Here is a 12,268-nt window from a genome sequence, read left to right as displayed (position 1 = left end):
TTTTTCCTCCGCTCTGTGTCAGTGGGGAAGCCGTACATTCGTACTCCTTTCTCGGAGCGATTTGAGCATCCCCAGGCAGCACAGCAAACCATGGTGGCGACTAGGAGGCAGCACAGCAAACCAGGACAACACGGAGGAAAAGGCACAGACAAACTGCATGATATGCTATTCAATGTTTATTGAATTCCATGTATTTGCAATGGATGTTCCTAAAACAACACATTTAACATCATCATCATGCTGCTGCTGCTAGTCCTTTGATAGTCACCTGTCGGTCTCCTGTCCTTTCTGAAAGCCATAAAGATGACATTAGTCATTTAGATAACTTGTGTCCTCAATTACCATGGGATTACTGAAACTACCATGAATTTAAGAAAATGGTAGACATTAATCTAATCTGAATTTTAAAGCATTACTTTAGATCCCCTCCCTCTAAATATATCAATAAACATTAGAAAGTGATGCTCCTGACTACCATACAAGTTTAAGAAGATAATATTGGTTTTAAAGAATTCAAAGCTATAAATAAACAGCAACAGGCTCTTTAACCAAGGCACTGTTAGCCTAACATGTAAACTAGTTGTTCACACTAATCCTAATATTATGACTTAATATTAGCAAATTCTATTTTATTTTTTAAAACATATTGATGTAAATACATACACATATTGATTTGTTGTATAAATATTGCAAATCAAAACCTTTATTCACTAATAATTACCAACAAACGTAGTTCTATCTCCTGTTATCAATGCATTCACATTGCCCGCCATGAACTTCCGGGAACGATCCTCATCTACATGAACCACGTGACGATAACAGTTTTTGGACTTCCGTTGTCGTAACTCTTCTATCTATATGGCGCTGACCCATATAGTACCAGGAGTCTAGTACTAGGAGCAGTGGGCAGCTATCGTACAGCGCCTGGGGAGCAATGGGAGTGAGGGGGGAAGGGGGATGTCTGGTGCCTTGCTCAAGGGCACCACGGCAGGGCAGGAGGTGAACTGGGACCTCTCCAAGTAGAAGTCCACACTCCAAATGTTGGTCTGGCCGGGGACCTGAACCGGCGACCCTACGGCTCACAGTCCAAGCCCCTACTGACTTCCATAGATTTAGTCCCTAATTTTGCTCTCAAAATGGACCAGATTGATGCATTTAACTTCAACATTTAAAAAAAAATCTTCCCGGGGGAGCTTGCCCCCGGACCCCCTAGAGGAGGTGAGGCCCACCACCTGCCCACACCCCCTGTTAAATTGTCTCACCCACATTGAGGATGCTTCCTACGCCCATGTTTTATTCCATGTGTCAAGTCAGGCAAATTGGGTCAAAATGTTATTGCATCAATGATCTGTTAACATTAAAATCACTAAATATATGCTGTAACTATTTTTGCTCTAACTCAAGGGCTCAGGTAATGTGATTACTATATGAATAATTGTCCAAAATAACATAAAATGCATAGGGTTTTTTGTTAAGTAACATACTTTCGTCGCCGGCCGGCCGATACATGCCGCGCATTAAGTGAGCCTGTCTGTCAATTAATCCCCGGGCCACTTTTTTCCCCCAGTCCGCCCCTGCACCTACACCTCCGTTTGCGCGTTCACGCGGAGGGCCCGCCACATTAAAGGTGGGGTAGGTAAGTTTGAGAAACCGGCTCGAGATACACTTTTTGTTATATTCCATGGAATGCTCTTAACATCCCGATAGCAATGAATATTAAATGCTTTGACAATAAATACATTAAAATATGTTATCTGTGGAAGCCGTAACACTGTAAAAAGCACGACCAATCATCTGAGCCGGCCCGGCTAAAATAACTGAATGGCCTATACCTGCCTGTCAGCCTTCCATCTGTGCACAAACTTATCTCGTGCCCTCATTGGTCATGTGCGCGTTCGTGTCATAGTTCGTGTGTGTTGGAGGAGGGGCTCTGTAAGGAAGTGGCAGATTTCTTCCGGCTGTGTATTTTCAAATTCTAGCGCACTCGAGCTGGTTTCTCCAAAATGACCTACCCCACCTTTAAGTGCTGTTCCAAACCAACGAGTGTGGAGTGGTGTGGAGAGGGAGTGGGCTATCAAGCCCTCAAACAGCGAGTCTGCATCGGTGCTGACTTGAGACCATGCTTGAGACCGGTCTCTACCTGACCGGTCTCCACGCTGTGTGTGTCCGTCAGGAAACAAGCTATTAACAAGTAGTTAAAGCAAACATCCACTGATAAACTGCGATGTTAACAACCTCTTAGCCACATATGTTTTTAACTTAGGATCATACCTGTGTTTAGTCTAGAAAAAGGTAAATGTGTGCATTTTATTATAAAGTTGTGTATATTTACAGACTGTTGCAAAAACTAAGAAGCTTATATCACATCATAATGTATCATATATTTCCTTATCTGAGTCAGCTGAGCCATATCTGGCTGTGCAACACTCACAGTGTCACATAGGCTACGGTATGCATAAGTATTATTTTAAGCAACACATTAAGTTGACGAAACACTCGAGTCAAATGTAATTAAAGTCAGATCCACTCGTGTCTTGGCAGTGATATCATAAACCTGTTAATGTACGCATTCAAACACTTTTTCTTTTACCAGCTTTATTCACCTTGTAGGTGCAGCTATGTGGCTTTGATCCTGGATAAAGTGTTTAAGTCATGGATGTTTAAACCTGTTAAACCCCAAGGTCCCCGTCGGCGGGGACCCTGTTTTTTTTTTTCACGACACTGTGTCTCAGGGGATCTTAATATTTAAGAACCTATTAATGTGTTATACCAGATTAACGGAAATAATCTCAGCTAACTGACGATACAAACCATTTTTACCAAAACAAAACACAAGTCTCATAAGAAGCATCTAAATGACCCCTTAGCGAAAAATGCTAACGGACATTGGCACAGAACTCAAGATAAAAGTACCCTTATTACTTATCGTAGCTGCACATACAATATATCCGATTAAAGCTGAGGTTCCACAGATTATTTAGGTATATAGTATCATCACTGAGTGATCCGGACTCGCGACAGGGGAAGCAAACACAGACATCACAACACGTACCTTTACGGAGCTTCTAGGGAGATCGTCTCACCGTAGCTGTCAATCTGATCAAAAGACGTGTTCAATGGCATTAAAACGAGAAAAAACGCGGCTGAATCGGTTAGTCCATAGGTTTTTAACGTCTCTGTATAAAAAAATGATTTAATTTATAATCTATAATTCCATTTTTATGTAAAAATCGGAGAGCAAATGCTGGCTGCTAATGGTAGCTACCAGAGTGGCTGCTGCTTCCGGTCTAGGCTTTGCGGCAGTCTCACACACACACATTACCAAATAAGGACTATGTGGGAGTTCCCCTCAATTCCATTGGCTCTGACGGTCAGAAAGAGATGTCACATGTTGCTAAATCTGTCTAAAAAGGTCAAATATAACTTGTTTTGCATCAATCTTGATACAGGGTACTTATTATATGTTGTACTTTAGATTCCTAAAGCTTTTAGTCTACTAACCCATCATCCAAGGTTAGTTTTCACTATAAATACAAAATATTTTTTGGACGGACACTATAATTTACAGTTTTTTACCATGTTCAATCTGAATTTTCTTTAAAATAAAAAACATCTATATTTAATCTGACTTTTCTACATCCAACTCACAGGTTTATCATTACTTTGAGAAAAAATATTATTAATTTAACCCTTTTAGAAGGGAAGATATGGTCATTTGTTCTGGGAATGTCATTTTCGAGCCTGAAACCTGAAAAACAGGCTCGGGGTTTAACAGGTTAAAGTTTAACTTCTTCATATTTGACTAATATTATAGTTTCATTTAACTTTTCATTCAGGAAGTATGACGCTGCGCTGTCAGTACGCTTCTCCATGTTTGTGATTGGTCGAATGCTCCAAATACCACCCCTTTCATGTGAACGCGCACCTAACTAGATAGGACACGGCTGGCTTGAGCGAATGAGTTGATAGCCAGCGTTGTAGGACAGTTTAGCGAGAGCGGCTTAGTTTTGGATTAAGTCAACCGGATAACTCAAAACATATCCAGGATAGGTTTAACTAGATTCGTAGTATACCCCCCAGGTTAGCCGCACAGCATAAGTTACCATGGAGATCTAGCCTGCTAAAAAGAGAACCAGCTTCGTAGGACCGGAAACCCCGAGTTTTCCCTAAGCGAAAATCCTGCTTCGTAGTAGCCTAGGGCCGCCTTAATGCACGGGCTGACCTGGGCTGAAGCCCAGGGGCCTACAGAGATCAGGGGCCTATCATGAACCAATTCAAAACAAAACAAAAGTTAAAATAAAAAAATTAAAGTTTTTTATTATTTTTTTAAATAAACAAAGTCTTGGCTTTCAGAATATGAAACATTTATTTCCAAAATCACACGATAAATACATTTTTGAAGCTTGTAAAGGGAAGAAGACAGCTCTCGCCTCTGCTGTTCTGCTGTTCCCCTCCCTCCGCTGAAATTATGAATGTAAGGCGTATAGTCATAATAATAGATAACACGGCAGGGGTTTCAAATAAACAAAGTCTTGGCTTTCAGAATATTAAACTTGTTTCAGCAAATTCAGATGATAAATACAACTTATACCTCATTCACACCAACGCAACTCCGGTTCAAGCTCCGTGCTAGAGCTTTTCAGGTTCAGAACCGGTTCTTCGGTTTAGCTCCGGCTCTTTTCACACTGCCCAGAGTACGACTGGTGCTGCGTCATTGCACATGAGGTAACTGTTTACGTGCCTGCTTCATAAAGCGCACGGAAACCCCTCACAGCTGACACCGACAAGAACAACAATGGCCGATTGTGCTCCAGCTTCCTCTGTACCTCTTCGGAAGACCAGATTCCCAGTAGGTAGCTGGTCTCTTCAGTGGACCACTGCTGCTTGTTACGTTTCTCCATCGTTGTGTACAAGCTGGATAAAACGCAGGCTTTTTGTTGTTGTTCAGGAGTTGATCCCGCCCCTGCCCCCGCCTCGACGTAAGCGTGACGTATGCGGTGCTTTTGCTCTGGACGGACAATTTTTTGGTGCTTGAAACTAACCGGATTCCGGAGCTAAGAGGCTGCTCCGCTGCGGAAAGAGGAAAACCCGGTGCTTTTCAAGCTCCAGCTCCGAACCGGCCCTGAAACACCGTTGGTGTGAATGAGGTATTTGAAGCTTGTAACGACATAATTACAAGCGGAGAATGGAGTAACTTGACGTCACAGCAGGCATAACAACAGCCGGTGTTTCTCGTGAGTGTTTTCCCCGGGAAACAAACACAATACACAAAAACGCAAAAATACACAAACACACGTAAACACACGTAAACACACACACACACACACACACACACACACACACACACACACACACACACTCGTGAGCTTCCCCCAGACCAGAGGGGTATACTACGAAGCAGGATTTTCGCTTAGCCGGCTAAATTCAGGGAAACTCTTTCCGGTCCTACGAAGCTGGTTCTCTTTTTAGCAGGCTAGATCTCCATGGTAACTTATGCTTAGCGGCTAACCTGCTCCGGAGCAGGTTAGGTTGCAGGCTAAGAGCTCAACTCAGTGAAAGCACTGCCTGCTGACCAATCAGAGCCATTGGCGTTTTCTCCCGGAGGCCAAGGGAAGCCAGGCTTCCCCTGTTTTTTTGGATTGTAGTTATAATTTAAATAAATAAATAAAAACACTTTGTTTTGTTTCGATAATTCTCCTTTGCTGTGTGTTGCTGCCGGCCCGTCTCTCCCCCATTCTCATTGAGTATTTTACAAAGAGTGAAACAAACAGCGCCCCTCTAGATGTTATGGTGAAACAGTAGATTGCACTCACTGTTGCGAGAGGAGGCCAGCCGAATCTGGCTTCCCTTGGTGAAAAAAAATGGAGGGATTGACCAATCAGATGAGGCCCACGTGATGCCCCTGCCAACCTGTGATTGGTCAGGGCCATGCCAAGGGAAGCTAGCCGCCTCTTGCTTCCCTTCAGAGGTGGCTGGCGGCTGGCGATTTGATTGGACACTGCCATCCAATCAAATCACATCAACATCAGTTTTAATACTGTAACTGTCATCACCGCCATTAGAAATTATCAAGCAAATGAAGCATTATGGAGGGTGGAGATTTGGCGTACTTAATCAAACAAAAAAACAAAAAAAAACAATGCTGTGTTTTGAATATCGGGGCCTTAACACCAGGTACCTCCTACTCAAAATTCCCAGCATCCGTTGAGCAAAAATGGCTGCAGAACCCAGGGTGAGGATGCTCAGAGTACATAGCCCGAATGACACCTCTTTTCCCATGTCCTACGTATCCTGCACAACACAAAAGTGAAAAATCTGATCTACAGAAGGCTGTAAATGTAATAATACATTTGATTTAGATCATTTGTATGTATAATGTTATGAATGATCTGCTATCTTCAATACTATGGTTAAGTGATATTTAAATTAAACTTAAAAAAATCTATATACAGGCTGTCACCATATTTTGGAATTGTGAAAAGACTGGCAAGCCACCTCCCTTATAAGCTTTACAGTTACCTGGATTTTATTCCACCAGCCCTGCAGATATTACACTAGCCTACAAACCTCAATAGGCATGACTCCTAAAATCCCTAAATCTGTTGATTTTTTTCACACATCTTAGTCCTTCTTCTTAAAGTCCTTAAAGTTTTAGTTTAAAATAGAGATACTTTTTAAATATTGTTCTATAATGTCAGTGAATAACAAAATGTTTAATTATATAACTTTTACATCTCATTTAAAAAAGGTGGTTGCTAACTTGATCAGTGGCATACTGTGACAACAGCAGCTGGCTATGGAGTGCAACTGTTGCATGAAATGACGGCAACCACCACACAATTATATTACAATTATAAATATATTAATTTAGAGTTTGTCTTTAACTGTGTGAGACTACTACTGATACTCTCATTGAGCACTAGATAATTGTCTGTTTGGAAGCTGCTTTAATATATTAATGTGAGTCAAAAGTACATTTTACACATATATTCCTGCTTACATGATGTAGTGGGACATCCTGATATTTTTAAGTTGAAAGTGCAATATCCAAATTGCAAGAAGCTGCAATTATTATTTTTCAGCTAAATTTGAGAATACAAAATTATTTCCTTTTTCTTCAGTAAAATCTGGACTTTCACTCACTCTAATCAATGTGGCAGCCATCTGTAATTTAGGTTACTTTGAAAAAAACAAATGGTGACAGCACTTAATTGTCTAAAGCTAACTGTGAGTGACGTGCACTGATACATTTTTGAGGAAATATAATCTATCTAACAATCTATGTAAGCACTGAAAGCATCTGAAGCAGAAATACAGAACTTATTTATCTATGTCATTGTATGCCAACCTGAACAATCTTTGAATTGCGTTCTGCAAAACTGACAAGACGAAATGCAAAACATGGTGGACATTTCCTCGCGATAGGACTCGGAATGGTGAAACCAATTTGTGTCCACACCTGTAATAAGAAAGTATAAAACAATAAGCCTAAGGTTTAATTTAGCAAGCTTATTGAAATTGAATTTGTAAAATACAATATTTCTTACTCAATATCCACAAAAAGTGTGCCTTTTTCCGGAAAGCGTCCTGGCTGACGGTATTTCTTACTTTCCAACAAACCAGAGAAAGCGTCAAATATGCCATGTCTCCAGCGTCAAGAACTACCTCCAAAAGAATGCTCTGCAGCAATTCTTGCGGTAGCTATGGACATATTTTTTCAAGAACCAGGTTAACAACAGAACTGAATTTCAAAACAAATATTTGTGTATATTTATATATTGATATGCTCCTTCTTCATAACCAACCAAGAGAAGTGGTTACCTTAAGAATCCAGCAACATGTCTTTCTTGTGTCCACCATATTTTTTGGGCGCTCAGCTCTTTTATTGAATCCAACCACTTAAAAACACAAAAACAACCAGAAGATGATGCAGGGCTGGCTAAACTTTACTCTAGTTATGGTTGGGCTGATGGACAATGACATTGTGCATCAGCCATGTATGATAGCCATCGCCGTTGGATACCTGACCATCATCACATCATGAGTTAATAAGGCGCCCTCCCCTCCCTGCCCCACAAGAACGGGTAGAGTTTCCGTTTCGGAACAGTTAACTGCGGTACTCACATTACTTTAAACAGCCATAAAGTGGGAGGATAAGCTCAGGTTGATGTATAATAGTTAAACAGCTGACTCCATTATTGTAACACGTATTACAGCAGAAATAAACAAAAAAGCATTGGTAAATGAAGCGCAGAGTTTAGTTTGAGCCGTGGTCCCGGAGCTGATCAAGCACCGCCGCAGAGGACATCGTCTATGTCCAGTTGGGTACACATCGCCCAATTGTAACTTGAACATTTGTTGAAATTAAAGACTTAATGCATACTAAAAGTATTTATTGAGCTGTAAAATACATTGTACGACTGTACTTCAACACCAGACTGCATTCGTTCCCTTAATGATCCCCTTGATGATAACACGCTAAGGCATGTAGCGACACTCCCTCACTAATTAAGTTTAATGTACTTTAAGTGCATGAGCAAATCCGTTTCAGTTTAGTGTTTTCAGTATGAACACAAACAGTCTGACAGCACCTGCTAATGCAGGTTAGCCCTGTTCACTAGCTGTTCCTTCTACACTGAGCAATGGTCAGTCTGTCACATAATTCACTGTAGTCCTACCTCCTTACTTCCCTAGTCAGACACTGTGTAGGTGGCCAACGTACCTCTCTTTGCAGTCTTTCCTTTTGTCTTCTTCGCTTTTTTTCCTCTTTTTTTCTTGCCATATTTGTTTTTCTTGTTCTTCTTCTTCTTACTCTTCCTCTTCTTCCCTCTGTCTGATGAAGAGGATGAGGAGGAGGAGGAGGAACTGGAGGAATTGGAGGAGGTGGAGGAAGACGAGGAGGTGGAGGATGAAGAGGAGTTGCCTGCCCCTATTTGGTCACCTTCAGAAGTAACTGGCGCCTTAACTGATGCCATTTTTAGAAGGGCCAAAGCTGAAACAAACAAGAGGATTAGAAGATAACTATTGTTACCACTAAGGGTCAGAACATTTACAATAATCTTTAAACCTTATATTGTGTGTTCAGAGTTTCACGCAGATCGGTGAAAATTCATATAGTGTTTTTCACTACATTTGAAATAGTGAAAAATATCGTGACCTGAAATGTTAGGTAAGTGAAACAATTTGTTCTTTAGGATTTATGGAATATGTGAGATAATTTTCATGACTCTAGTTCAAACGGGGCATGTGATATGCCTGTTCCAAGTTTCCCCCGAACAAACGGACTCAACATGTTTTAACAAGTGACTGTTCTTTCCCTCTTAATCCAACCCTCTACTGTCGGTTGATAAGTGAGAGAAGTGAGCTGGAGCCTGATCTGTCAAGCTCCACCCCGCCATTTGGTGCTGTCCGTCCTATATGCTTGTCATGATATGTTTGCAGTGAAATGACTGAATTGCTGATGCAACTAGTCATCTGCAAGCATGTATGGCCTCATGGACTGTGATGAGAAATGTTGTAGGGCTTGGTGTATGTGCCTGTTTTTTTTGTTTTTTTTCTCAAAAGCTATCAGATGCCAATAAGTAATTATTTAATCATTATTGATTTGCTTACCCTCAGCCAGCTGTATCCTCAGATAGTCCCTTTCGCTTTCAACAGTTAATAATTTGTCCTTTGAAGCATCTAGCCTTATTTTCAAGGCATTATTATCTCTGTTTCTGCGCTTCAGAGCTGCTATGGCTGTGGGAGCTGCAGAAACATCTGTAATGACAAAAACGGCAAAAAAAACAACATTATCTTTTCTGTAGTTATTACACAAATAGTATGTATAGGCAGATTGTGGTTCCATGCCTTTGTTTAGCGTTTTCAAAAAATGTACAATAAAATGTCAAAATTATAGATCTAGGACCGCCTGTATTGTCGTGAAGTTGCAGACATGTCATTGATCACATTTAATAGAGACTGTTGAATTCTATATTGGGACTTGCAACTGCATTTAAACACTGCAAAACCTATGATAATACATTACAAAACATTACTATATTCACTTCAAGGCAACTGTAAGATCATTGATTCTGACAGGGGCTTCACAAGTAATTGCAAAAAATAACTTCAACTTTTAATATGCACTCAACCACACAGAAGTAAAATGGGCTCTAGTACATTTGCACAAGCGTTTACATTTTCGTTATGTAATATTTTCTTGTTCTAGTGTATTGTGCGATATTATATATATATATATAAAGATAACACAATCAAAAAACAGTAACCGTAGATAAAATGTAAATGTAATGCAATGTCACAACACAACCTAACCTTTAGTTGATGCTTTAATAGTAGACTGCTGTCCTGTGAATGCATCCGAGTCAGACCCATCACTGCAGTGCACTACAGCTTTAAGAGGGGAGACAGAAAGTTCATAAATTAGAAATAGTGTTGACAAAATGGTACATATAGCGATAGGGAATATTTGAAATTGTGTAAAGGTCCAAAATGCCAAATTAGACCAAAAAAACATGGATGTCGTCCAAACCACTATCTGCCCACCCTGACCTCTACCACCAACAAAGGTATGGCAAAGCACAGTGGAAGAATCTCCTCAACACAGGAGATAACAAGGGGCTTCACTTTGTGCATGTGACATCTTTAATCCACTATACGTTTACATTTTGTTTTTTTTACTGCTATCTGCTAAGCAACTACTTATTAGTACACCATCTGAGACTGAGTGGATCCTTAAAGTATGCTTAACATTTGAAAGCAAACACTTACCCATTTCCTTTGCCACAGTGTGGGAGCTGCATGGCTCTTCCTCAGACTGACCAGCCAAATATTGATCCGCTGTAAGATTGTGGAGCACAGAAAGAGTTGTTGATGTAGAGAGCATTACTATATGGAAGTATGTTTGTTTTTTTTCAGCTATATTATAACTTCATTGGAAGTATTTCAAAATTGGATATCTGAAAAGCAACTCTTGAATGAATGTATGAATGTACTGTTTTTAATTATATTTTCATTACATATCGCCCAATGCTGTGTTAAAATCAAAATACTCTCGTTTCTAGCGCCCTAATGTCATTTACTTATTTAAGAGTTAAGATAAAACGTTAAACCTTCGTAATTGAGATATTTCAGTTTATTTGACGATTTAACTAATTTAACCCATAACAACCCAGACCCATTTCTACTTTTGGGGAAATTAAGGGGAACATAATTTAGACTAAATAGACCACATTTCTGACAATGTGACATTGAACTTTAATGGTAAAGTAACTCTTATTTATAACTTAATTAATGAGGAGGATTTTTTGATTTAAATTTGTTTTAACATTCTTTGAATTGAAGAATAAAGAATATATTAACTAAATATAATTGGATCACCTAAATTAACTGAGCAGATCATACTCATATTTCTAATTGTGACATATGTGTTACTCCAGATTTACTGTGAAAGTTTAAGGTTAATGTCCCGATGTGACATCAGTGTCACAGCGATATTTATCTAATTTGTTTCATATCAATTTGATCAAGAAATGTTAACAGGTTCAATGTAACAAAGTACATGTTATGTAAGCATTTTAATTCTTAAATGGCTTGATTTGTACCTTTAGCAACCAAAAACAAGCCTCTGAAATGTACCTAGTTCTGTCACATGTCTTAGCCCGGCACATGACCCACCAGACTTTTCAGGGTGTGTCACTTAAGGACTTTATGAGATAAAAACAAGTCTAAAGCTGTATAAGGAACTTTACAAAACATTTAAATGTCATGTAAGCGCTTTGAGCTCCAGCAAGGGGCTTTATACATGTAATGTATTATTATTATTATTATTATTATTATGATGTAACACGTGGGTCCTCGTGGTTTAGCTAGCAACCTCAAATCAGATAGCACAGAACAAAAAGTGTAATAACATGTGTCAATTGAGATGATTTCGCGATGCAGTGTTACTGATTTCTGAAATGACAAAAATAAATTTAAATTCATACTTACATTCTGACACTAAACACTTAGGGGGCCCCATCCTCTTTCGCTTGCTTCTCCTCGAGTCCATTTTCAGTTCTAAGCGTGTAGACTAGAGCATAGACTGTAGTGTACATATAAGATGGAGAGGTTGAGTTTTATCACTAGCCGAGATGCACGTGACAGGCTCATGGCCAATCGTAGCACTTGAATGCTATGAAGGGGCGTGTCTTGCATAGTGCTCCAGCCGGATCCCGATCTGCAGCGTATTAACACTTTATTACGGTTTTAATATTTTAATTGTATA

At 39.8% G+C, this 12,268-nt stretch overlaps 1 protein-coding gene across 1 annotated transcript; it reads right to left on the bottom strand.

The window, feature by feature from the left end:
• Positions 1-6,181: 6,181 nt before the first annotated feature.
• Positions 6,182-12,073, bottom strand: LOC117546112 (uncharacterized protein DDB_G0271670-like). Its single transcript, XM_034216209.1, has 9 exons — positions 11,992-12,073; positions 10,771-10,839; positions 10,315-10,392; positions 9,613-9,759; positions 8,723-8,992; positions 7,822-7,898; positions 7,548-7,701; positions 7,349-7,459; positions 6,182-6,291 (listed from the first exon to the last, which is right to left on the bottom strand). Exons 1-9 carry the CDS (start codon positions 12,050-12,052, stop codon positions 6,182-6,184), a joined length of 1,077 nt encoding a protein of 358 aa, XP_034072100.1. The 5' UTR covers positions 12,053-12,073.
• Between the last annotated feature and the right edge of the window lie 195 nt (positions 12,074-12,268).

This window comes from Gymnodraco acuticeps, unplaced genomic scaffold, assembly GCF_902827175.1.
Source record: "Gymnodraco acuticeps unplaced genomic scaffold, fGymAcu1.1, whole genome shotgun sequence".
Lineage (NCBI taxonomy): Eukaryota > Metazoa > Chordata > Actinopteri > Perciformes > Bathydraconidae > Gymnodraco > Gymnodraco acuticeps.
The sequence above is the reverse complement of the archived record's forward strand: the minus strand, read 5'-3'. Positions and strand labels throughout refer to the sequence as shown.